This window comes from Rhinoraja longicauda, chromosome 1, assembly GCF_053455715.1.
Source record: "Rhinoraja longicauda isolate Sanriku21f chromosome 1, sRhiLon1.1, whole genome shotgun sequence".
Classification (NCBI taxonomy): domain Eukaryota; kingdom Metazoa; phylum Chordata; class Chondrichthyes; order Rajiformes; family Arhynchobatidae; genus Rhinoraja; species Rhinoraja longicauda.
The window spans coordinates 83,818,243-83,845,115 of NC_135953.1; the positions used below are offsets into that span (position 1 = coordinate 83,818,243).

The following is a 26,873-nucleotide window of genomic DNA, read 5'->3' on the forward strand; positions in this document are numbered from 1 at the left end:
GGGACAATTGACAATTTTGCCAATGCCAATTAACCTACTGTATGACTTTAAAATGTGGGAGGAAACCAGAACACCCAGAGAAAACCCACGCGGTCATAGGAAGAATGTATAAACTTAATACAGACAGCACCCGCAGTCAGGATTGAACCTGGGCCTGTGGCGCTGCAAAGCAGCAACTCTACCCGCTGCACCACTGTGCTGTCCTTAAGGGTACTTACAACATAAATAGGTGGAAGGGTAGGTAGCATAGGGAAAGCAGGGACTCTGCAGAAGGACGAGGTTAGGTTGGGAGAGTGGCCAGAGAAGTGGCAGGTGGAATATAGTGTAGCAAAATGTGGAGTTATGCATTTTGGTAATCGGAATAAAGGCGCAGACTATTTTCTAAATGGGGAGAGAATCCAGAAATTGGAGGTGCAAAGGGACTTGGGAGTGCTGGTACAGGATTTCCAAAAAGTTAATTTGCAAGTCGTATCGGCAGTAAAGAAGGCAAACGCAATCGTAGCAATTATTTTGAGAGGGTTTGTATACAAAAACAGGGATGTAATGCTGAGGCTCTATAAGACACTGGTCAGGCCGCATTTGGAATATTATGAGCAATTTTGGGCACCATATCTGAGGAAGGATGTGTTGGCTCTGGAGAGGGTCCAGGGAAGGATTACAAGAATGATCCCAGGAATGAGTAGGTTAACACATGATGAGCATTTGATGGCACTGGGCCTATACTCACTGGAGCTTAGAAGAATGAGGGGGGGCCTCATTGAAATGTACAGAATAGTGCAAGACTTGGATAGAGTGGATGTGGAGAGGATGTTTGCACTAGTGCGTGAGTTTAGGAGTAGAGGTCATAGCCTCAGAATTAAAGGACATTCTTTTAGGAAGGAGAATATCTTTAGACAGAAGGCTGTGGAGGCAAAGTTAGTGGACATATTTTTTTAAAATTTTTAAAAAAATATATTTTTATTAAAAGTACGGTAAATTACAATAATACAACAGATATATCTTAATACATTTTTTATACCGCTTCATTTTTTTCAGCTTTAAGAAAAAGATAGAAGTAAAGAAGTAAAGAGAGAAAGTGCGCAAGAGTCGTGAAGTGCAAGAGAGTGTTGGGAAAAGAAAGCCCCTTGGAAAAGAAGTTAGAGAAGGAAGTAAAGTAAGAAAGTAGACCCTAGAAAAGAAAGAAAAAAAAAAAAAAAAAAAAAAAAAAGAAAAAAAAAGGGGGTAGAAACAATCGCTCTATTATAACATTAAACTCCGCAGGAAGGGGACTACCAACCAAGTCTGTTTTGTTGTTTTACCTCCCGTTACCAGGTCCTGATACCATTTATTTATTTATTTATAGTGGACATATTTAAGGCAGAGATAGATAGATTCTTGATTAGTACAGGTGACAGAGGTTATGGGGAGAAGGCAGGAGAATGGGGTTAGGAGGGAGAGATAGATCAGCCATGATTGAATGGTGGAGTAGACTTGTTAGGTTGAGTAGCCTAATTCTGCTCCAATCACATGATCTTATGAGTAACAGAAGGTTCATACCCTGCCCATTTCCATCCTAACTTCTAATGCCTCTTATTTGGAGGCAGAACTTCTGTTTGCTCTGTAGCTATCCTTTATTTCTCAGAGAATGTGATAGGAGCGTGCAGGAAAAATATTCCCTATGTTGGGGGAAGTCCAGAACCAAGGGTCAAAGTTTCACCCAGCGAGTTGTGCATCTGTGGAATTCTCTGCCACAGAAGGCAGTGGAAGAAAATTCAAGAGAGAGTTAGATTTAGCTCTTAGGCCTAACGGAACCAAGGGATATGGGGAAAAAGCAGGAATGGGGTACTGATTTTGGATGATCAGCCACGATCATATTGAATGGTGGTGCTGGCTCGAAGGGCCGAATGACCTACTCCTGTATCTATTTTCTATGATTCTATTTTGCTATAAGGGGTGTTCTCCTAGGCATGGATTTCCCTCAGCTTGGGCTGGGTATCTTCCAAACAGCCAGTGAAAAGAGGTTGATGCAGCCTGCTGGCCGGTAAAGGGGACAGTTCAACGACTGACCCAGATCTCGCAAAAATCTACATTTTCTGGGCCTTTCAGTTCCTTCTAAATATAGAAAATATGATAGATTTTTGTGGGTTTGGAGGCTCTCTGGATTCAATTATTTTTGGAAGAATTGTCTCCTGAGAACAAATAAAGTGTTTATTTATAGTTGTGGTGGTGGTTCGCTGATTGGATCACTTCTGAGTATAATGAGCTGAGCCATTACTTGGTCTCCAACTGAGGTCCACTTGATAACCACCAGGAGAGCCTCTGGGAGTAAACATGTTCCATAAATCACTGCGTCATAAGCAACTATGCCGATTCCGTGCTTTGGCACACATTATCTGATGGGCAGTAGTCTTAAGAAGCATCTTACAGAACAGTAATTGTTAAAACACACTGCTCCACAATCCAAGCGAGGTCGTGCAAGATCAACATTTATGCAACATCACCTACCTCATTCAGACAAATAACAATCTGTTATAAGTGTCTCTGAACAGTACTGATCACCGAACACACATTGGACTCACTGAGTGCTACCGCTTCGAGGTCAGAGCCAACATCTAAAGTTTAAATAGCTATACCAGTGTGTGTGACATTTGGTAAGAATGACATAAGTGAGAGTATTATCTTGTCCCAGGTGCTATTGATATTGGCAAGTTGTGATTTCAGGCCCAGTAAAACAAGATAAATGACAAAAAACTGAAAATCAAAAGAAAACTGCAAACACCGGAAATCTGAACAAAGAACAAGAAATGTTAGAAAAACTCAGTAGATCAGGCAGCATCCATGGAAAGGGAAACTGTTAACGTTTTGGGTCTGTGACTGTTGACTGTTTCTCTTTTCACACATGCCGTCTAATGTGCCAAGGTTTTCCAACAATTTCTGCTTTTTAGGAAAAGGAAAAAAGTCCGTTAAACACATCCTCGAGGTTAAATATGGATAGCCTCCAAAAAGAGGCATGGAGGTACATTAGGTTATTAATCCAGAAGAGAGTGTTTTTTACTGGGTGAGCAGATGGCAATGCATTTAGAGGAAGTGAGACTGGAATAGATAAGAGGTGTAGAGAAGTCATGATATAATAAAAGGGAACTGCAGATGCTGGTTGATACCAAAGATAGACACAAACTGCTGAAATAGCTCAGCGGGTCAGGCAGCATCCCTGGAGAAAATGGAAATGACTGTGAAGCATCCCAACCTAAAATGTCACCTATCCATTTTTTTATAGAGATGCTTTCTGACCCACTGAGTTACTCCAGCACTTTGTGTCTATCTTGAGAGAAGTCAAGACTTCTCTGCTCTGGCAGTTGGAAATATAAAGGTCCAGAGTATTTGTATAGGGATTGTTAAGGCTCCCAACCTGAACCGTCACCCATCCATGTCCTCCAGAGATGCTGCCTGATCCATTATGTTACTCCAGCACTTTGTGCATTATTGCATGTAAGCAACTCATGCTTGTTTGACCAACCTAACATGTTGAATGACATGGTTAGTGCTGGTTTAAATTACTAAAGTCAGCTAACTAATTATTTTTAGTCATTTGAACCAGCACTAACCATGCCACTCAATGGTGATTGATTTAGCAAATGATCCAAATTGGTGGGAGGATGGAACTTAATAAAACTAACCAGCCCTACTCTAAGCCATTCACCACCCCTTATAAGAAAAATAAGCTGTAGCCACAACAGGTTGTGGCTAACTTTCTAGAACTGAAGCTGACTTTGGAGACATTGAATCATGGCACTTTGCGAGAGTTAACAGGCTCCACTCTCTTTCCATTTGTACTAGGGGCTTTGAAGTAATAATGGGGCTGTTGGTAGATGAAGATGGTTCAGTTTTGGAGATTATCAGAGGAGTTCCTATCGCAATGCCTTGGGGGGTGAGATCACTTTCTCTCACCAGGGTCAGAAATTGTAATGTTCGCTGATGATTTCACTGTTCAATTCGTTCACAGTTTCAGTAATCAGTCTGTGCCTGCATGCGGTAACAAAAATTCAGGCATAAGCTGATGCATGGAGCTGCTAAGCAATGACATTTCCACTTACCCTTGACATTCAACAACATTAACGTTATTTAGTTTACTCCCATTTACAGGGAAGGTCGTCATCTACCAGAAACTTAATTGCACCAGACACATAATGGCTCAGTGCAGACCAGTGACCGGTAATTTTACTACGAGACACTTACCATTTGTCTCGCCAAAGGCATTCTCCATTTGCAAATCACAAATCAAGAGTGCAAAGGATTATTTCCAATTTGCTTGGATGAATGCAACTCCAAAAGTACACATAGGACTCGATGCCTCTGTGGAAAAAATGTCTACCTGACTGTCCCATCACCACTCATGGTGTCTTATAGCACGGAAACAGGTCCGTCGGCCCCCGACTCCATACTGACCATCAAATACCCATTTACACTTATCCTACATTAATCCTACATTATTCTCGATTGCAGGGGATTGTGCAAATGCCATTCGGAAAAGACCTGAGGTCAGGATTGAACTCTGGTCTCTGACACTTTGAGGCGATACCTCTATCAGCTGTAGACTGTGCCACCCTTGACATTCTAAATATTCCTTCCTTCTGCCGCTGGTGCACAATTGCTGCAGTTCCCCAATCTCCAAAATCCCATACAGTTAGTTTAAAAGCTTCTCCAAACCTGGGATCTCTGTAACATACACACTTGTTCCTTATCAGGAAAGATATAGCTATTCCTTCATTGCAGCTGGTCTAGAACTGCATTTTCTCAATGGCAATTAAGGATGGGCAATAAATGTTATCATTGCTGGCAATGTTTACATTGCATAAATATATAAATGGCCTGAGAACACCAGAGACCCAGGTTCAATCCAGACTACAGGTGCTGTCTGTGTAGAGTTTGTGTTCTCCCTGTGACCACATGGGTTTCCTCCCACAGTCCAAAGACGTGCAGGTTTGTAGGTTAGTTGGCTTCTGTAAAAAAAAATAATTGCCCCTAGTGTGTCGGATAGTGTTAGTGTATGAGTTGATCGCTGGTCTGCATGGACTTGGTGGGCCGAAGGGCCTGTTTCTGCACTGTATCTCTAAAGTCTAAATTAAACTAGAGTAAAAAGTTTGAATTTCAATTGCCCAACTGCCTGAGAGAACTCCAAACTCATATCTGTCAGTCCAAGCTTTTAGTATGAGAGTCCAATGCTTAACAATAAGTGATAAGTATTTTATCAGTTTAAAGCCAACAAAATCCTTTTGACATTGATAAAAGTGTGTCCCCAGATGTGGATATGTTTCATTTTTGACTTTCCCTCGAGAAGCAGCAGAAGGAATGGCATACAGCTGATCCAAGTTTCTAACCAACCGCCTTGTTGGCACACAGCTGTCAATGGTTCTTTCTCCACAACTTGGCGTGTCCAATACCCTTGGTCAATTCCTTTTGACTTCTAGGTTAACATTGTTTAAATGAGCACCAAACCTCTCAGGATGTGTTTGACCTGTTTCATTGAGTCCTGACTACAAAATCTAACCTCACCACATTTGCAGTAAATATATGTGAGAGATCAAGTTCAAATATGTGGTGTGATTGGGGAGCTTTAACCACTGTTGCTTTGTTTCCCCATTTATGAGAAAAAAGCATGAATTTAGCTCAGATCCATATGTTTTCCAGAATATAATAGATACCTCAATAGTAATTGATCAAATGCAGCTGCTTTCTATGCTGCAAGCTGAAATATAAACCATAATACTCTATGATCTTTTCTAAGTCTGCGTGAATTTACTGTATACCATCAAAAACAAATGGGTTTTTTTAATCAATTTTTCGTATTACATTTTTACTGTGGTTAAAACAGTCGAACATAGAGAAAGACATATTACATTCTTCATTATATTCTTCTGTCTCGTATTTAACATAATTTAATTAAAATAAACAGTTTACCCGTTTCAATTAAAGAGCAAATTTGATACAGTAGGTAAGCAACATTTAAGATGCAAATAGATAATTTAATACATAAACATGCTTCTATTGATGTAATCTTCATGCAGACTATGCCCTTAATGTATTACATTTTCTTAATGATGTATTATATCTAAATTTGCTTCCACTAAAAGTGTAATTTTAAATTGAATATTTAGATTGTAATTTATACTACAGACGTTATGGTAATTCCAGTTCTCCAAACAGTCATTGTAAACATGAACAGTTTGTCCAAAGTCTTGAAAGATAACAGAACATGATTTGTTTCTCAGTAAGAAGCATTGTCCTAAAAACACGTGTCCACCCAAATAAGTGAGTTATAATTTAGTTAATGACTGATATAAATTTCATAACCTATGGACCCGCAAAGTATATTCTCATTATAACTCTCCTTCTTTAGTGGCATTGTGAAAGTAAGACAACATGTTACAGCAGCAATTCTTTCATATTCAGGGACAAGCTGGAGTTCAGAGCTCACAGAGGTAGCTGGGTGGGTGGACGTTGCCTCATTGCCATTTGGCTTCCCTTCAAAGTTGTTCACTTCCATTCGAGAACCAGAAGACATAGGTTTAATGTGAAGGGGGAAATAGGAGTAATAGGAATCCCGGGGGTAACTTTTTCACACAACGGTAGTAGGTGGATGGAAAGAGCTGCCAGAGGACGTAGTTGAGGCAAGGACTATCGCAATGTTTAAGAAACAATTAGACAGGTATATGTATTGGACAGGTTGAGAGAGATATGGGCCAAATGCAGGCAGATGGGACTAGTGCAGGTGGAACATGTTGGTCGGTGTGGACGGTTGGGGGGAAGGGCCTATTTCCATGCTATGTGACTCTATGAGTCTATCCCTGATGCGAAACAGAAACTAGAGTGTTCCCCATAAAGTGTGTTCCCCTAGAGTGTTCCGAGTCAGCATGGATTTCCGAAGGGGAAATTATGCTTGACTAATCTTCTGGAATTTTTTGAGGATGTAACTAGGAAAATTGACAGGGGAGAGCCGGTGGATGTGGTAATAGACAATAGACAATAGACAATAGGTGCAGGAGTAGGCCATTCAGCCCTTCGAGCCAGCACCGCCATTCAATGCGATCATGGCTGATCACTCTCAATCAGTACCCCGTTCCTGCCTTCTCCCCATACCCCCTCACTCCGCTATCCTTAAGAGCTCTATACAGCTCTCTCTTGAAAGCATCCAACGAACTGGCCTCCACTGCCTTCTGAGGCAGAGAATTCCACACCTTCACCACTCTCTGACTGAAAAAGTTCTTCCTCATCTCCGTTCTAAATGGCCTACCCCTTATTCTTAAATTGGGGCCCCTTGTTCTGGACACCCCCAACATTGGGAACATGTTTCCTGCCTTTAATGTGTCCAATCTCCTAATTATCTTATATGTTTCAATAAAACCCATCCTCATCCTTCTAAATTCCAGTGTATACAAGCCTAATTGCTCCAGCCTTTCAACATACGACAGTCCCGCCATTCCGGGAATTAACCTAGTGAACCTACGCTGCACGCCCTCAATAGGTGTACCTCGACTTTCAGAAAGCCTTCGACAAGGTCCCACATAGGAGATTGGTGGGCAAAATTAGAGCGCATGGTATTGGAGGTAAGGTACTGACATGGATAGAAAATTGGTTGACAGACACAAAGCAAAGAGTGGGGATAAATGGGTCCCTTTCAGAATGGCAGGCAGTGACCAGTGGGGTACCGCAAGGCTCGGTGCTGGGACCGCAGCTATTTATAATATACATCAATGACTTGGATGAAGGGATTAAAAGTACCATTAGCAAATTTGCAGATCATACAAAGCTGGGTGGCAGTGTGAACTGTGAAGAAGATGCTATGAGGTTGCAGGGTGACTTGGACAGGTTGTGTGAATGGGCGGATGCATGGCAGATGCCGTTTAATGTGGATAAGTGTGAGGTTAACCACTTTGGTGGTAAGAATAGGAAGCCAGATTATTATCTGAATGGTGTCAAGTTAGGAAAAGGGGACGTACAACGAGATCTGGGTGTCCTAGTGCATCAGTCACTGAAAGGAAGCATGCAGGTACAGCAGGCAGTGAAGAAAGCCAATGAAATGTTGGCCTTCATACCAAGAGGAGTTGAGTATAGGAGCAAAGAGGTCCTTTTGAAGTTGTACAGGGCCCTAGTCAGACTGCACCTGGAGTACTGTGTGCAGTTTTGGTTTCCAAATTTGAGGAAGGATATTCTTGCCATTGAGGGCTTGCAGCGTAGGTTTACTAGGTTAATTCCCGGAAAGGCGGGGCTGTCATATGTTGAAAGACTGGAGCGACTAGGCTTGTATACACTGGAATTTAGAAGGATAAGAGGGGATCTTATCGAAGCTTATAAGATTATTAAGGGGTTGGACACGTTAGAGGCAGGAAACATGTTCTCAATGTTGGGGGAGTCCAGCACCAGGGGCCACAGTTTAAGAATAAGGGGTAGGCCATTTAGAACGGAGATGAGGAAAAACCTTTTCAGTCAGAGAGTTGTGAATCTGTGGAATTCTCTGCCTCAGAAGGCAGTGGAGGCCAATTCTCTGAATGCATTCAAGAGAGAGCTAGATAGAGCTCTTAAGGATAGTGGAGTCAGGGGATATGGGGAGAAGGCAGGAACGGTGTACTGATTGAGAATGATCAGTCATGATCACATTGATTGGCGGAGCTGGCTCGAAGGGCCGAATGGCCTCCTCCTGCACCTATTGTCTATTGTCTATAAAGTAGAGTGTTCCCCATAAAAAGAACCACAGGCATGAAAGCCTGTTTGCAACCTCTCACTTTGTTTGCTCCATGGCAATCTACCGTCTGCTTTGCATTACAGGTGCAGGCGATGTGTAGATTACATGCTCGTTGTTGCTTCACACCCATTCTAAGAAGGAACAAATGACTAAATTTACAGCAATGAAGTCACCATTACGGAACGATTCTGTTAATATTGGTATGTTGTTCAGGAAAAGATTTCTATTCTTGTTCTTATTTCGTCGAACACCTGCAGCCTCCAGCACCTACGTGAGTTTAACATAGTACGTCATCTCCTGGATTGCATTTGAAAGTTGATGATACTATAAATAAGGGTCACCTGGTGTCATTTTCTAGTTTTAATGAATTCTAATACACATAGTTCATTACTGCAACGTCAGTCCCGTGGTCCTGTTCACCAGAGTGAACTGTGCTTTTCATGGCAGCTCCCTCACCAGTGCCAGGACTCCCTGCTACAGGAGGATGATCTTCCCTCTCTCTATGGGAATACATTGATCGTCAATATATTGTGGATACAAGGAACTGCAAAAGCTGATTTACAAATAAAGAGGCAGATGTGCCAGAGTAACTCAGCAGATTAAACAATATCTCTGGAGAACATAGATAGGTGACGTGTCGAGTCAGCACCAAATCATTGCCCATCCCAGTTCTCCAGAGATGCTGCCTGAACCGCTGAGTTACTCCAGCACTTTGTGTTTTTATCAATTTATTGCTGTTGTTTCACTTGATATTTTGAACTGGTTACAAAAGTCCCCCACAGGCTGGGTAATTTTATCTTGATAAGTTACTAGTTCATCACAACCTGCATTGGCTGCATAAGGGAGTCTTATTGCTTGTGCTGTCAATAGCTCATAGAAGCTGAAGCCCACTGAGCACCTTGGGAATACTCGCAGTCTCATCAAGATTTCCAACTGCACATCAACCCAGCTTTTCCTTATCCGCGATGGCCATAGCTGATGTGCTTAGCAACCAACATTACCCAGGACCACTCACACCCCAGTCATTCTTTCCGCTCCTCTCTCCCATTGGGCAGAAGATACAGAAGCCTGAAAACTTAAAATCACCAGACTTAACAACAGCTTCTTCCCTGTTGTTATCAGACTCTTGAACGGATATCTGATAAACTATAGATGTATCCCAATCCTCCAATCTACTTTGCCGAGGCCCTTGAACTTTTAATTTGCCTGGGTTTTCTCTGTGGCTTTAACACTGTACTGCATGGTGCAACACTGTTTATTTTTTCGTTTGATGTACTGCCTGATGGTATGATCTGCCAGGATAGCTGGCAAAAGAAAGATTTGCACTGCACCTTGGTGCATGTGACAATAATAAACCAACACCAATGTGGTTTTAATTGTCCGGTTCCTTCTCTCTACAATTCCTGTGCTCTGGGGAGGGTGGGCATTTGGAATCATTGTTTTGTTTAGTTTATTGTCACGTATGTCGAGGTACACTAAAAAGCCTTTGTTGTGTGCTAACCAGTCAGCGGAAAAACTATACAATCGAGCCATCCACAGTGTACAGATACATGAGAAAGGGAATCATTTTTAGTGCAGGATAAAGTTCAATTAAAGATAATCCGAAGGTCTCCAGTGAGGTAGATATAGCTCAGGACCGCTCTCTAGTTGTTGTTAGGATTGTTCATTTGCCTGATAACAGCTGGGAAGAAACTGTCCCTGAATCTGGAGGTGTCCATTTTCACACTTATGTACCTTTTGCCTGATGGGAGAGTCAAGTCAAGTCAAGTCAATTTTATTTGTATAGCACATTTAAAAACAACCCACGTTGACCAAAGTGCTGCACATCTGATTAGGAAAAAAAAAAGAAAAGTTACAGTGGCAGAGAAGAGGGATTGTCCAGGGTGAGACTCATCCTTGATCATGCTGCTGGCCTTGCCGAGGCAGCGTGAAGTGTAAATGGAGAATGGATGGGAGGTTGTTTTGTGTGATGGTCTGGGTTGTGACCCCAAATCTCTGAAATTTCTTCCGGTCTTGGATGGAGCTGTTCCCAAACCATGCTGTGATGCATTCCGATAATATACCTTCTATGGCGAGAAATCACGAACAACTTGCAGGTTTCCTTCATCCTCCTCACTGGTCGACGTGCTACTTAATCTGAACCCGGGCTGGAGTTTCCCACCTGCGGAGGGTTTCTGGAGATAGTATTCATTCCACTGTGCCAGTGGTACATTCTTATTAGGGCTGCCACCACCCCACCAGGTCTACACAGTAGCTTTTCCCCTCTTCTCTTTGGCTGTGGCCCCACAAGATCTATCTGGATGTTCTCCCAGTGCCCCTTTGTGTACGGCTGATTCACTATCTGCAGTGTTTTTCCCCTGCCTGGCTTATGCTGGGCATAGATGATGCATTGCTGACTGAATTTATCTACATCTCTGCCCATCTCCGGTGACTACCAAGCCTGCTGAAGGGTAGTGATCATACCCTGGTAGAAAGTTGTGCAGCAACCTGAGGGCGGCATGGTGGCGCTGTGGTAGAGTTGCTGCCTTACAGGGCCAGATCTGCCTGCGTTCGGTCCTGACTACGGTGGCTGCCCGTACAGGGTATGTGCGTTCTTCCCAGGACCTGTATGGGATTTCCCTGGGATCTCCGGTTTCCTGAATAGCTGAAGAAGACCCTACTTCAGACCCAAAACGTCACCCATTCCTTCTCTCCAGAGATGCTGCCTGTCCCACTGAGTTACTCCAGCTTTTAGTGTCTACCTTCAGTTTAAACCCTCATATGCAGTTCCTTCCTACACATCTCTTGAGCAGCCTCCTGCTGGAAACCAGTAATCTTTGTTCAGTAGACAGTGGACGGTACTTTTTGCTTTCAAATATCTGTCCATTAAATTCCAGCACTATTTACTCTCGTACTTTAGATTTTTAAATAGTTGATCGAAACTTCATTCTTGCTTGCATTCATGGCTACTATAAACTTAAACTATATAACTTTAACTATGGCAGCTTGGGTCCTCCCATTCTCCTTGGAATAGAGGAGATTGTGAGGAGATCTGAGAGAGGTGTTTGAATGATGAAAGCAATAGACAGAGTAGATAGTGAGAGACTGTTCTGGCAGTAGGAAGGATTGAGAATGAGGGGGCATGGAATGAAGGTGATACAATATTTTTTTTTGCACAATAGGTGACTAGATCTGAAATCATTGCTGAGGTCATCAGTAAGCAGATTCAATTACAATGTTCCAAAGGGACCAGGATAAGTATTGGAAGGAAAAACATTTGCAGAGCCATTGGGAGAAATGAGATCAGTAGAATTGCTCTTACAGAGAGTAGCACAGGCAAGATGGGCCAAACAACTTCCTTCCATGCTGTGACCATTTATGATTCCATCAACTGCCATATTGTTCCACTCCATAGATACGTAGTCATGCAAAACAATTAACTTCCAGACTTGGCATTTGTAAAACTTTGTAAATGAAGCAATTTCTAATGTGACATAATGTTCCATAACATTATTCATTGGTTCTGGGAGGTGGCACGCCTTTCAGTTTCAGTCTCTCAATCTGTGCACTCCTAACTCAGCTACAGTGCAGGCCAGATGCTGGGTAAAGTGAGGAAAGATATTCTTCATGTACAATTACATGAAGCAATAATTTTTGATAACTAAATTTGTGTTTTCTTTACATGTTGACCATAGTGGAAATTTCCTCACACTGTGTCTCAATGTAACTTCATTGTAACAGCCCGACAGCACCAGTAACCATTTCATTTTCCTACACTGCTCACTCTTATAACTGTGCTCAAACAACAGGGTTAATGCAGACAAAAATGGGCCCTATTTAAAGATTATTAAAATTAAGTATCTCAAATTCATCCCATGTATATATTCAGTTATAATCTAGCCAGCAGAGAAAGGGGATTTTCATTTAACTAGTGTGGGTTGTGTACACAGTATATCTTCCACTAGCAAGAAGATGTGCAATACTTTATAGCCTGTATTTGGTTTAGTCAGAGGATGGTGAATCTGAGGAATTCATTGCCACAGACGGCCGTGGAGGCCGAGACATTGGGTATTTTTAAGGCAGAGATTGATAGGTTCTTGCTTTGGAGGGGCGCCAAAGGTTACAGAGAGAAGGCAGAAGAATGTTGGTCAGGGGGAGAAATAGATCAGCCATGATTGGATGGTGGAGTAGACTCAATGGTGAGTTGGGCTGAATGGCCTAATCCTGCTCCAATGTCTTATGGTCTTTTGGAAAGTACACTTCTGGTATTGATAATGATTGATATTTATAAATGAATATCTTGGTGATTTCAGGATGATGATCATATCTCTGATTTAAAATATATATATTTTTAATTTTGTTATGTACGCATCACAGTGTGTGTTTATTCCATCTTCCCAATAGTGCTTGTATCGTGTAGAGCCATGGCAGTTATTCTTCGGAGAGGATGTTGATAAAATAGTTTGATATTATCCAACCATTCACTGGCAGTAAATACAGATTTCTGGCACAAATTTTTTAATTCTCACATCGTTTAATTGTGCTTCACAATTTACAATGGAGCTTTCTGAATTTGTAACCACCAGTTTGCTAATCACCAACCATAATCAATGCACTATTTCATTCTGATGGTATAAATGATGTGAGCACCATTCTGTGGCTTCCAGCTGTTTGTGTAGTGCTCGAGCTGTTTGTGTTCCTGGCACAGATTTCACTGAGCAGCATTGCACTTTGAACTTGAAATAAGACAAGAAAATGCTGGAAAGACACAGCAGATCAGGCAACATCTGTAAAGACAGAAACAGAATGAACATTTCAGGAGGGAGAATTTCCATTTGTTCAGATAAAAGTTCACTCGCCCGAAACAGTGACAATAGACAATAGACAATAGGTGCAGGAGGAGGCCATTCGGCCCTTCGAGCCAGCACCGCCATTCAATGTGATCATGGCTGATCATTCACAATCAGTACCCCGTTCCTGCCCTCTCCCCATGCCCCCTGACTCCGCTATCATTAAGAGCCCTATCTAACTCCCTCTTGAAAGCATCCAGAGAATTGGAGAGAGAATTACACTCCTCTCTCCCTACATGCTGTCTGACCTGCTGAGCATTTCCAGCATCTTATATTTTGAAATTCTATTCTGAAGAAGAGTCTCAACCCGAAACGTCACCCAAGTGCATGGTAGATTTCTGCTGAGTACACAGGTCTTGTGTGAGAGATGCTGACCAATGTACAGTGCACAAAGCAGTTCATGACCCTTTAAAACCTTCAATGAGATTACAACACAATGATCAGTCTCCAGAGTGTGGGCTCCCAGATTAACAGTTAATAGCATTATGGGCCTTGCTAGTTTCAGTGCATTTGCCCCACTATCACCAGTCAGAATGACCTGACCCTTACCAAGAGTAGGTGCAGTGACACAGCTGCCCCAGAGCTTCAGCAATCCACTAACCAAGGCTCAATCCTGGCCATTGATGTTGTCTATGTGGAGAAGCGCTGCTGCCTCACAGCACCAGAGACCTGGGTTCACTCCTGACCTCGGGTTTTGTCTGTGTGGAGTTTGCATGTTCTCTCTGTTACTGTGTGGGTTTCCTCCGGGTGCTCTTGTTCTCACCCGCAACCCAAAGGTGGGTTTGTGAGTTTGCACGTTAAATGGCCTCTTTTGCCCCTGGTGCATTGGGATTGAATATGAAAGTGGATAACATAGAACTGGTGTGAGTGATGGTCGGCATGGACTTAAGTGGTCCAAAGGGCCTATTTCTATGATGAATCATTCAAATAATCAAATCAATCAATCCTTATGAACACAAATATTTCCGCCAGTTACTCTGGTTTACTCACACATTCCAAAGGTGTGCAGTTGCAGGTAGATTTGCCACTATAAATCGCCTTTAGACTTTAGACTTTAGAGATATAGTGCGGAAACAAGCCCTTCATCTCACTGAGTCCGTGCTGACCAGCAATCATCCCACACACTAGTTCTATCCTACCCACTAGCGACATTTTACAATTTTACCAAAGCCAATTAACCTACAAACTTCTAGTATGTCAGTGCATAGTAGAATCTGAGGAGATATGACGCCAATGTGGAGTAAAAAGGTAACAAGGAAAATTGATGGGGGAATGGAAATACACTGTGAGCCAGCATATAGAGGAAGAAAGATTCTAAGGGGAGTAAGAGGTGACCGTGGCTGACAAGGGAAGTCAAGGACAGTATAAAAATAAAAGAGAAGACGTATAACATAGCAAAGATGAGCGGGAAGCCAGAGGATTGGGAAACCTTTAAAGATCAACAGAAGGTAACTAAAAAGGTAATAGGGGGAGAAAAGATGATGTACGAAGATAATAATAATGCATTACATTTATATAGCGCTTTTCAAACACTCAAAGACGCTTTACAGGGATTTCTAGAACATAGAGAAGTGAATAAATAGATAAATAAGTAAACGAACAGAGAAAGGAGACACAAGGTGAGGTGACCTTCAGTGGTTGAAGGCAGTGCTGAAGAGGTGAGACTTCAGTGATGTTTTGAATGTGGTGAGTGAGGAGGAGTCTCTGACGGTTTGGGGTAGTGAGTTCCATAGGGTGGGAGCAGCTAGCCAATAAGCTAGCCAATAATATAAAGGAGGATAGTGAAAACTCCTTTAGGTATGTAAAGAGGAAAAAAATAGTTAAGCCAAATGTGGGTCCCTTGAAGACAGAAACATAAATTTATTATGGAGAACAAGGAAATGGCAGACGAGTTGAACAGGTACTTTGGTTCTGTCTTCACTAAGGAAGACACAAGCAATTTCCCAGGTGTTCTAGTGGCCAGAGATCCTAGAGTGACGGAGGAACTGAAGGAAATTCACATTAGTCAGGAAAGGTGTTGGGTTGACTGATGGGACTGAAGGCTGATAAATCCCCAGGACCTAATGGTCTGCATCCCAGGGTACTCAAGGAGGAGGTTCTAGAAATCGTGGACGCATTGGTGATCATTTTCCAAATGTTGTACAGATTCTGGTACAGTTCCTGTGGATTGGAGGGTAGCTAATGTTATCCCACTTTTTAAGAAAGGAGGGAGAGAGAAAGCAGGGAATTATAGACATCAGTGGTGGGGAAGATAGAGTCATAGAGTCATAGATTGATACAGTGTTGAAACAGGCCCTTCAGCCCAACTCGCCCACACCGCCAACAATGTCCCAGCTACACGGGTCCCACTTGCCTGCGCTTGCTCCATATGCCTCCAAACCTGTCCTATCCATGTACCTGTCTAACTGTTTCTTAAATGATGGGATAGTTCCAGCCTCAGCTACCTCCTCTGGCAGCTTGTTCAATACACCCACTACCCTTTGTGTGAAAAAGTTACCCCTCAGATTCCTATTAAATCTTTTCCCCTTCACCTTGAACCTACATCCTCTGGTCCTTGATTCCCCTACTCTGGGCAAAAGACTCTGTGCATCTACCCGATCTATTCCTCTCATGATTTTGTATACCTCTAAAAGATTTTGTATACGTTAATAAGATGCTGGAGTCAATCATAAAAGATGTAATAACGGCGCATTTGGATAGCAGTAACAGGATTGGTCCAAGTCAGCATGGATTTACGAAGCGGAAATCATGCTTGACTACTCTTCTGGAATGTTTTGAGGATGTAACATATAAAATGGACAAGGGAGAGCCAGTGCATGTAGTGTACCTGGACTTTCAGAAAGCATTTGATAAGGTCCCACACAGGAGATTAGTGGGCAAAATTAGAGCACATGGTGGTCGGGGTATTGACATGGATAGAAAATTGGTTGGCAGACAGGAAACAAAGAGGAGGGATTAACAGGTCCCTTTTAGAATGGCAGGCGGTGACTAGTGGGGTGCCGCAAGGCTCAGTGCTGGGACCGCAGCTATTTACAATATATATTAATGATTTAGATGAAGGGATTAAAAGTAACATTGGCAACTTTGCAGATGACACAAAGCTGGGTGGCAGTGTGAACTGTGAAGAGAATGCTACGAGGGTGCAGGGTGACTTGGACAGGTTGGGTGAGTGGGCAGATGAATGGCAGATGCAGTATAATGTGGATAAATGTCACTTTGATGGCAAGAACAAGGCAGATTATTATCTGAATGGTGTCCGATTATTAAATGGGGAAGTAAAACGAGACCTGGGTGCCCTTGTACATCAGTCACTGAAAATAAGCATGCAGGTGCAGCAGACAGTGAAGAAAGCTATTGGTAACTTCTTAACGAGAGTAGTTAAGTATAGGAGCAAAGAGGTCTTTCTGCAGTTGTACAGGGCCCCGGTGAGACCACACCTGGAATATCATGCAGTTTTGTTCTCCTAATTTGTGGAAGGACATTCTTGCTATTCAGGGCATGCAGCATAGGTTTACGAGGTTAATTCCCGGGATGGCTGGACTGTCATATGATGAAAGAATGGAGCGACTGGGCTTGTATTCACTGGAATTTAGAAGGATGAGAGGGGATCTTATAGAAACATATAAAATTAAGGGATTGGACACTCTAGATGCAGGAAATATGTTCCTGATGTTGGGGGGAGTCCAGAACCAGGGGCCACAGTTTTAGAATAAGGGGTGGGCCATTTAGAACTGAGATGAGGAAAAACTTATCACCCAGAGAGTTGTGAATTTATGGAATTCTCTTCCTCAGATGGCAGTGGAGGCTGATTCACTGGATGCATTCAAAAGAGAGTTAGATACAGCTCTTAGGGCTAGCGGAATCAAGGGATGTAGGGAGTAGACAGGACAGGGTACTGATTGTGGATGATCAGCTATGATCACATTGAATGGCGGTGCTGGCTCAAAGGGCCGAATGGCCTGCTCCTGCACCTGTTGTCAATGTTTCTATGTATATGTGTTTAGTTAAGAGATAGTTTAGAGATACAGGATGGAAACAGGCCCTTTAGCCCACCGAATCCACGCCAACTATCGCTCATCTGTTCACACAAGTTCTCATTCACTCCTGACTCACTAGGGGGTAATTTTACAGAGAGCCAATTAACCTAAAACCCCGCACATCTTTGGGACGTGGGAGGAAACTGGAGCACCGAGAGGAAACCCACACAGTCGCAGGGTGAACGTGCAAACTCCACACAGACAGCACACAAATTCAGGATCACACCCGGGGCTCTGACACTGTGAGCCAGCAACTCCACCAGCTGCATCTCTGTGGCTGTTGATGGGTAAAATGATCTGTTTCCGGCCACAAAGCTTACACTCGACAGGAAGCAAGATCCCCACATTCACAGACTCAGGTCCATGTGTATTCCCCCCCGAGAAATCACTGCCTTACAACATGGGCAAATACATCCGTTTCCAATAACATTTAAAAGCCTATTCTACAGTCTTATAAAGAACCTTGGACCTAGACAGCCCGGTTAAGCAACTTGTAAAACTGTTTTTGACCTCTTCAGAGATATACTCAGTGTTATTTTCATAACACCATGGTCCAATGGCGCCTTAAACAAAATAAAGACGTGAATTTCAGACTAAAATTGTATACTATTTTACTAATTTATTTAATTTTTAACTTGTGTTGATTTTATAGTTTTATGTAGAGGATATACTGAGGGATGAAAAATTGTTGATAACTGTGGATTATTTTTTTATTGATGTGCATGCTGTCACCTTTATGCCTACATAAAAAGCGTTGGTTATACTTGTGATGTGCCACCTCCATCTGGTGCGAGCTGGTTTACAAAGGGCTTTCAAATGCCTTGGATTTACTTTGACTCCGGTGAAGGTAGAGTTACTGAAAAACAGAAACAAAGCTGCAGGTACTGGAAATCCGAGATAAAACGAAAACAGATCAGGCAGCACATGTGGAGAGAGTCACAGAGTTAATGTTTGATGTCAACGTCTTTATCAGGTGGTGTTTGTCCAGTGTATGGGGGGATCTGTATGGGTGTTTAGTTTTAGGTTAGTTTAGAGATACAGCGCGGAAACAGGTCCTTCGGCTCACCGAGTCTGCGCCGACCAGTGATCCCCACATATTAACTCTCTCCTACACACACTAGGGACAATTTTTACATTTACCAAGCCAATTTACCTACATACCATAATCATAATCATAATTTCTTAGCCAAGTATGTTTTGCAACATACGAGGAATTTGGTTTGCCATACAGTCGTACCAAAAAAGCAACAAAACACACTACTACATAAAAATTTGATATAAACATCCACCACAGCGGCTCCTCCACATCCCCCACTGTGATGGAAGGCAATAAAGTCTTATTTTCTTTCCTCTCGCGGTCGGCTGAGTCGAACCATCCGCAGCAGGTGATCGAGCTCCCACGTTGGGGTGATCTAAGCTCCCACATCGGGGTGGCAGAAACTCCTGCAGCTTGGAGTTCCTGAAATCGGTCTCTCGCCAAAGACAGCGTGCTCCACAATGTTAAAGTCTGCAGCTCCCGCAGGTTGGAGTATCAAAGGCCGACCCGTGGCAAAGGGATCGCCCGCTCCGGGATGTTAAAGTCTGCAGGCTCCGAGGTTGGAGCTCTAGAAGTCCCAAACAAGAGGCTGCCAACTCCATAATGTTAGTGCGGACGGAGATACCACATGGAAAAAATTGCATCTCCGTCGAGGAAAGAGATTTTAAAAAGTTTCCCCCACCCACCCCACCCACCCCCTCCCAATATAAAAACTAAAGATAAGCTTTACAATAAATTTTATAGCAAACTAAAAACACACAGAATGAAAAAGACAAAGATAGACCGTTGGCGTGGCGTGGCAGTCATCGTCCGTGCCACCTGCTGCACGTACCTGTACGTCTTTGGAGTTTGGGAGGAAACCGAAGATCTCGGAGAAAACCTACGCGGGTCACGGGGAGAACGTACAAACTCCGTACAGACAGCGCCTATAGTCGGGATCGAACCCGGGTCTCCATGTAAGGCAGCAACTTTACCACGCCACCGTGTATCTGAGATGCAGTGCTCATGTGTAGTGTACTTGCACTGAACGGTTTGCAAAAATGATTTTCACTGTACCTCAGTACATGTAACAAATAACGTGCCATTGATAAAGTACCATTGACCATTACAAGGATGAAATAGAGCATGGAACATTTAACAGTACGGCACAAAAACAGGCACTTCGTCCGACAGAATCTGCGCCTCACACGATGCCGAGAACAAGATGACACAAGGGGCACAAGGGCAGATGTTAGAAGCTTGAGCTTAACAGAAAGTGGTGGAGGAACTCAGCGGTCAGGAAGCATCGGGGGAGGAAATTAACCGGCGTTGTTTCAGCTCGGGACCTTTCTTCATCCCGACTCGAAACGTGGTCTGCCCACTTTCTCCAGGAGCGTGGGAGCATCGGTTTGGCCAGCCAGTGCTACGCTGACAGTGCAGAAGGTCCCATCTCCAGTCTGTAGCCTGGGTTTTATCTTGGTCTTCTGCCTGTCTAGTCTCGGGAGGCGAGCAATCAGCTAGCGTGCTGCCTGCAAACATTGCTCACTGACCTCCTTTTCAAAACAATTCTGCGAGACGACAGGGGAGGAGTGAATCGCTCCATGTCCCGTGGTGGGATCTCCAACCACGAAATGTGCGAGCAGAGGGCGGGCGGGCAGGATCCTAACACTGTCCATCTCGTAACTGTTAGCTTTGGCAAAGGGAGCAGTCAGAAAACACAGGGAGGGAGACACAAGGAACAGCAGATGCTGGAATCTCGCGTAGGACACAGAGTAACTCAGCCTGTCATCTCTAGAGGACATAGATGGACTATACAAATAAAAAACAAAGACAGAAATAGGACCCCAAAGGGTCCCGATCCGAAACATCGCCTGACCATGATCTCCAGAAATGCTGCCTGACTCGTTGAGTTATTCCAGCACTTTGTGTCCCACTAAAAATGTAAAGGGGCCCTCTGTACATTTCCACAGCCCCCTTAAAGCGGCAACATCACACATTTTGTAAGAGTTGGGGATGGGGCGGGGTGAAATCTGTTCAAACGATAAGCGGGGGGTGATGGTAAAGGGGCGTCTCCAGCACGGAGCCCGGGGGTTGGGGGTTGCTCCCCGAAGCTGTGCTTGAAACACAGCGCTCCCGCCTTGAATTACCCGCCCCTCCGCCGCGGGCCGCCAGGCAATGGGAGCTGGGTGCACGGCGGGGGAGGCGGTAGGTGAGGGAGGGAGGGAGGGAGGGAGGGAGGGAGGGAGGGAGACGGAGCGGGGCTCGGGAGGGGAGGGGAGGGGTGACCGACTGACGCAAGGGAGGAGTGTCGGTGAGAATCCACGGGCGGGACCAGCCAGGCTGCGAGACTCCGAGCCGCCAATGAGCGGAACACAAGCGCGGCTGCCTCTCTTATTAATACAGACTGAGTCTTGGCCGTCTTTACAGCGAGTGCTTGCAGTGTGCTTGCAGTGTGCAAAGTCCCAGCTGTGCCCGGGTTGTGGAGGTGAACGCGCAGCTCCAGCCCCCGGACAGAGAGAGGAGGCGAGAGAGGGAACAGAAGAAAGACCAAATCTTGCTTTCAACACCATACGCCGATCGCACGGGAATTACATCGGGAGTGGGTCGCGACTTACTGCTGGCGGGCATGAAAGACTGGTTTTAGGACCGTGGCGAGTGAAGTAGACTTCTGTCACAGGTAAATCATATCCCTCTAGCCTCCCTGGTGTATGTTATTTTTTTCTCCTTGATTTTTGTTAGAGCGTTTCATGATTTGTTGAATGCAAGCCAGCAGGTAACAGGAGTTGTTTGGAGTTTGCTGTGCAAAGTGTTGCTTGGTTTCCATATCTTGATTTCCTTAAAAATAAATTGTTTGTAGTTTTGAATACTTTTAAACAATCCATTTCAAAACTTTTTATGATGAATTCGAGTCTTACCAAGGGGGTTTGACGTGTGCAGCGGCGTTCTGGAGCAGGATTAGAGAATGGGACTTTGTGACACATTAAAGTGGAGCGAATGCGTGTAATTACCTTTCTAAAACACGAATTATGCTGGGAATACTCAACAAGTCAGTTGACACAAGAGTGGAAAGACAAATGAACGATAGAGATGTCATGCATACTTTACAGGTTTACAGGTTTAAATACCCTGTTTCGGAAAACGTTGCTTTTTTGATATTTGTGGAGTCCAGAAATCAGCGTTTTTTTCTCTGGTTCTGGGATTAACTGGGTCTTCTGCAGCGCTTTTGTGGATAACGGCGGTCACAATCTCCGGTCATCGACTGCAGTTTGCAGTACTCCAAGAAAATGTCTCTGAAATCTTATTAAGCAAACACCTTTAGGCTTTTACCTTTTTAGTTTCCCTTTTAGCTTAAGGGAGGGAGGCTAACTTGACTTGATGCGATTTGTACTTCCTCATATTTTGCTTTTAAGCCGGATGTGGTGTGAAGTGTTCTCCTCCATCGTCCACCTGCGAAACGGCACATCTCAGAGTTGGTTGCGCGGTGTTGCCCCGTTGCCGTCGCTTGTGGTCACAACAGCCTTGCAGAGATACGGTGCAGCCGAAGCTCACTTCTTCCTTACTAAGGAAGGGTCTCGACCCGCAACGACGCCCGTCCGTGCTGTCCAGGGATGCTGCTGCCTGACTCGCTGAGTTAGTTACTCCAGCACTTTCCAGTTTCATTCATTACCATTCTGTTAGGCTCTGAGGATTTCACTTCCCCGGCAGAGCTGAGAAGACGGCAGAAATGCAAGTGACATTGAAATGAAGACCAGGCGGCCGGCATCCTTTATCTGACCATGGCCGTTTCAGCACTGTAAAGGTGGTTACAGTCGATGTTGGAAGTGTTGCACTCTGTGGCTGATCTTGGTCAGATTACCGTATCGAGCGACGTTTGAGACCGAACCCTCGCCATCTAGTTTTTCTCCATCCTTTTCTCTCCCACGATGCTGCCTGACCTGCTGAGTTACTCCAGCATTTTGTGAATAAATACCTCGCCATCTAGTTTTTCAACTGTACACAAAGACTCTCTGAAGCATTGTCAACCTATCGAGTTGCTGCACTCGGAACTCCTGGCTCGATTACATTGGACTTTTCACCCGTAAATAACCATTAAACTGAGCTGCATTAACTCTTCGCGACTTGCTTTGAATTATCTATAGTGTTTGAACTAAATTTAAAACAACCAACCTGTGAGGTTACTGACAGCCTGTCTGCCCACTCGCCGTCATGCAGGAATCGCAGGACACTGGTGAGATGCCACTCTGTTTACCAGTCACGGGTACTTTCAGTCTAACTAGCGAAAGGACGCCCTCGCTTCAGTCCCATGTGCACCTTACCTTGCCAGTCTTTCTCTCCCCCAGGCCGGCCCGTCTGTCACCGTTCCGCCTACATTAGCTCGCCATTGAAATCCCTTATGTTCTAAACTGACATTTTGTGGTCTGTGGCTTTTAACATGCAGCAGATTTTATAACGCTCTCAGCGTGACATGATGTGCCTTCCGGGTTTGAGCTCTCAACGGATCGCTCGTCTTGACTTCAGCAAAGCTGAAGGCAGATGCACATTAATTGGCATGAAGATCTAAAGTGGTTTGTGAGCAGTCCGTTTCCCCGTTACATTGATGTGTTGCCCGAGATGTCTTCTGCTGGACCTCAGTATTGGGAATTCCTCTTTCTAGTCCCATTAAAAATAAAAATCCAAAGGAAATGTCAGTAAATAGTGCCTCTTTCTGAAGATGTTGCCTGTGCTGAATTCCGGGATGTCCCTTTATCGCCCCTTGCCGTGTAACACGCCTTCAATGTGAAGAACAAGTATCGGGACGCAGTGATTGCGGGGACAATTACTTCCTTACTAATTGTAAAGCGGATGTAAATGCAAAGGATGTTTCGATGGACGATGTGATTCGGGACTACAATGTCTTGAGGATGCGTATCATACGCAAGTTCTTTTTAACCCATCTTTCCTTGGCCGGAACATAACGTGATTAGAACCAGACGCGAGAGATTTGGTTATCGGGCGCTTTTATTCCTTTCTCCACCTCCCTCATCCCCCCACACCTTAATTTTTTTTTTAATTGAACAATAGCCTTATTGTTGTGCCGGGTTGGTCCTTAATTTTAACGCGAGATAAATATCCAAGGCAAACGTTAATGATAAATTCCTTCAGCAAGTAAACCTGGGATCGTTTTAGCTTTGAAATGCAAAGGGGATGTTAGAAGGCTGGAGAGGATCTCTGAGTATCCAACTGGCCCAAGCTGGCGTCCAGCCCGAGGGAGGGTCTGGGGCCACTTGCTTACTGTTTGGGTTGTTTTGCTTTCTCGCTGTTTTCGGTATCTCGAGCAATTCCCTCCTTTCATTTTACATTTAGAGTCACGTGCTCGGCTGCTCAATGTGATTCCGCCCTGCGGAGATGTTAAATTGCGGGTTGGACATAACGCAGGCGGTAAAGGACGTGAGCATATTTGTGCAACAAAATAGCGAGAGGGTTACTTTATTTTAGGTTGCGATGTTGCTGCAACCTGCAGGCGATCTAGTAACAGTTAACCTGTTAAAATGGTTCATATTTCCCATTTAGCGGCGAGAGACATCTAAACCAACATTTGTTTCTCTTTTTAGTGAGCATTGGCTTCAGAAGATTCCCAGCATACTGCGAAGAGCATCTGTGCAACCCAATGTGGAGCTTACTCCTCACTACCTCCGCTGGTGTGTTAAATCCAGACTGAAGTCTTCCGTTATGGCTACGTTGTGCCTGGGGCTTTTTCTGTTCCTGTTCCACCCGGCGGTCGTACCTCCCAGGCCAGCTTTTGATTTCAATCGCGAAATGGAGTCCAACTCCCCTCGCTATGTGTTCCAAAGTCGCAACCTCTTCCAGCCGACGGTGTTTCCCAACGGTACCATTCAGCGGCTACCCCAGACCGTGATCATCGGCGTGAGGAAAGGTGGCACCCGGGCTCTGCTGGAGATGCTCAATGTCCACCCGGAGGTCACCGCTGCCCAGAGCGAGATCCACTTCTTCGACTGCGAGGGGAATTACCAGAAGGGTCTCCAGTGGTACAGCACACAAATGCCATTCTCTTACCCCAACCAGACCACGGTTGAAAAGACACCGGCCTATTTCACTTCACCCAAAGTGCCTGAAAGAATCTACAACATGAACTCGTCCATCCGGCTCCTGCTCATCCTGCGGGATCCAAGCGAGAGGGTTATATCGGACTACACTCAGGTATTACATAACCGGATACAAAAGCGCAAGCCGTTTAGACCGGTGGAGGAGATACTGATCAGAGATGGCCAGATCAACGTGAACTACAAAGCAATTGACCGCAGCTTGTATTATACCCATATGCAAAACTGGCTGAAATACTTCCCCCTCAACCAAATACACATTGTGGACGGCGACAAGTTGATCAGAAACCCTTTTCCTGAAATGGAAAAAGTGGAGAAATTCCTGAGGCTCTCGCCGAGGATTAATTCGTCCAATTTTTACTTCAACAAGACGAAAGGATTTTACTGCCTCCGAGACAGAGAGAAGGAGAAGTGCTTGCACGAGTCGAAAGGGAGACCCCACCCGCAAGTAGACCCCGTTGTGCTCAATAAGTTGCACGCCTTCTTCACTGAACCCAATAAGAAATTCTTCGATTTGGTTGGCAGGACATTCGATTGGCACTGAATTAATGTGTGTGCAGGTTCCAGCTGAGCGTTCTCTTTTTTCTAAAATGAATTATATATAATGTACAAAATTATACTGACATGGTAATTTAAGTGGGTTTCCTTAGAATAAGTAAATATACATGTAAGTATGTCGATCTTCATTCAGAGCTAGCTATATTTTTCTACATTGTGGTAACTAAGCTCCAGTTTCCAACGTGAGTTACCTTTGCTTTCTCAGTTGTCTAACAGAACTCTTAGCAGAGATACAAATATGTTTAGTGAAAGTTGGAGTAAGGATGATCAATATAATTGGTTCTTAATTTAGTGAGAAAAAATATATAGATGTATATTCTTTGGTGTTTTGGAGAACGCGGGGTGATCTTAGTGCAACATATAAGATCCTGGAGGGGTATATGACAGGGTAGATGTGGAGATGTTTCCACATATGCAAATCTGTCAAACCTGGGAACATAGTTACAATATCGGAGGATGGTCATTTAGGGAACATTGAGGGCTAAAGGGAACTGGCATAGAAGAGGAGATAGTCCAGGACAGATGTGGCATGACCATATTAATGGTAGGCAGATAGACATATAACGCTGGATTAACTCAGCGGGTCAGGCAGCATCTCTGGAGAAAAGGAATAGGTGACACTTTGGGTCGGAACCCTTCTTCAGACCCAAATAGTCAGCAGGCTTGATGTGTTGATGGGCCTTCTCCTGTGCCTATTTTCTTGTGTTCATGAAAATAAGCCCCAACCATGCTGTGTGATATTGTAATACCATAAATATAAATATATATAGTCCATGTTTATACTTTCCAAGTATATCTGTATCCCCAAAGAGTGCAATATTTGGTTGAATTATGTTATTCACAAAGTTTTGCACAATTGCTGCTATTATTTGTGACATTAAACACTTCCTACAACTGGACAATAACCTTTTCTGATGGCAAGAGTGTGACAGGTATATCAATAAACAGAGCGCCATTTATATATTTGCTATTAGTCCCCACAGTGTTACCATTTTATTTTATTTTTTATTTATTTTCCACAGGAAGGGGATAAATATATGAAAGTTTTGTATTTGAATATTCATGCTATCTTGTTTTTGGATACTGTCAGTTTTTGTAAACTACGGATTTTTCTGCTAATATTGTACTAACTAGATCTTATGCTATGAAATAAAGCAGCAGTGTTTGTTACATGGATATCTCATATTTATTTATCTTAGTTATTTAGGCCAATTATTTTTCCCAAATCACTTTCAATTAGAATTGAGTTAAATCATAATTACTCCATTAATTATGAATTGTGTTCACTTCAATGCCATGTTGCTTTAATTAAACAGTTACTTTTATGAAATGCTGAAGTAGAATTCACTACCCCCTGTACTGATCCTTGCCTACTTCCAACATTTTTTATTTTAATATATTCTTCCTATTTAATTAACAACTTCCAACTTACCCAATGTGAATACTATCTCCACTTCAAGACACAGCTAAACTTTACATAAATACCTTCCATCTCCCCCTTCCTCAGACAAACCCTTGCACCTCCCCTAATATAACATATTCACCTCTATAACAACAGGAACGTGAGAGGGCTTGGAATGGGAGCTAAACTGTTAGTTCACAGTGAAGAGAGGA

General features: G+C 43.7%; 1 protein-coding gene across 1 annotated transcript; it reads left to right on the plus strand.

Annotated features, from left to right (window-relative positions):
- The first annotated feature begins 20,952 nt into the window (after positions 1-20,952).
- Positions 20,953-26,429, plus strand: hs3st1 (heparan sulfate (glucosamine) 3-O-sulfotransferase 1). The gene is made up of 2 exons (XM_078401306.1): positions 20,953-21,277; positions 24,192-26,429. Exon 2 carries the CDS (start codon positions 24,310-24,312, stop codon positions 25,243-25,245), a length of 936 nt encoding a protein of 311 aa, XP_078257432.1. The 5' UTR covers positions 20,953-21,277; positions 24,192-24,309; the 3' UTR covers positions 25,246-26,429.
- The last annotated feature ends 444 nt before the right edge of the window (positions 26,430-26,873 follow it).

Excerpts from the sequence above, each read along its gene's own strand:
- hs3st1 (XM_078401306.1), top strand. The coding sequence starts at position 24,310 with ATGGCTACGTTGTGCCTGGGGCTTTTTCTGTTCCTGTTCCACCCGGCG.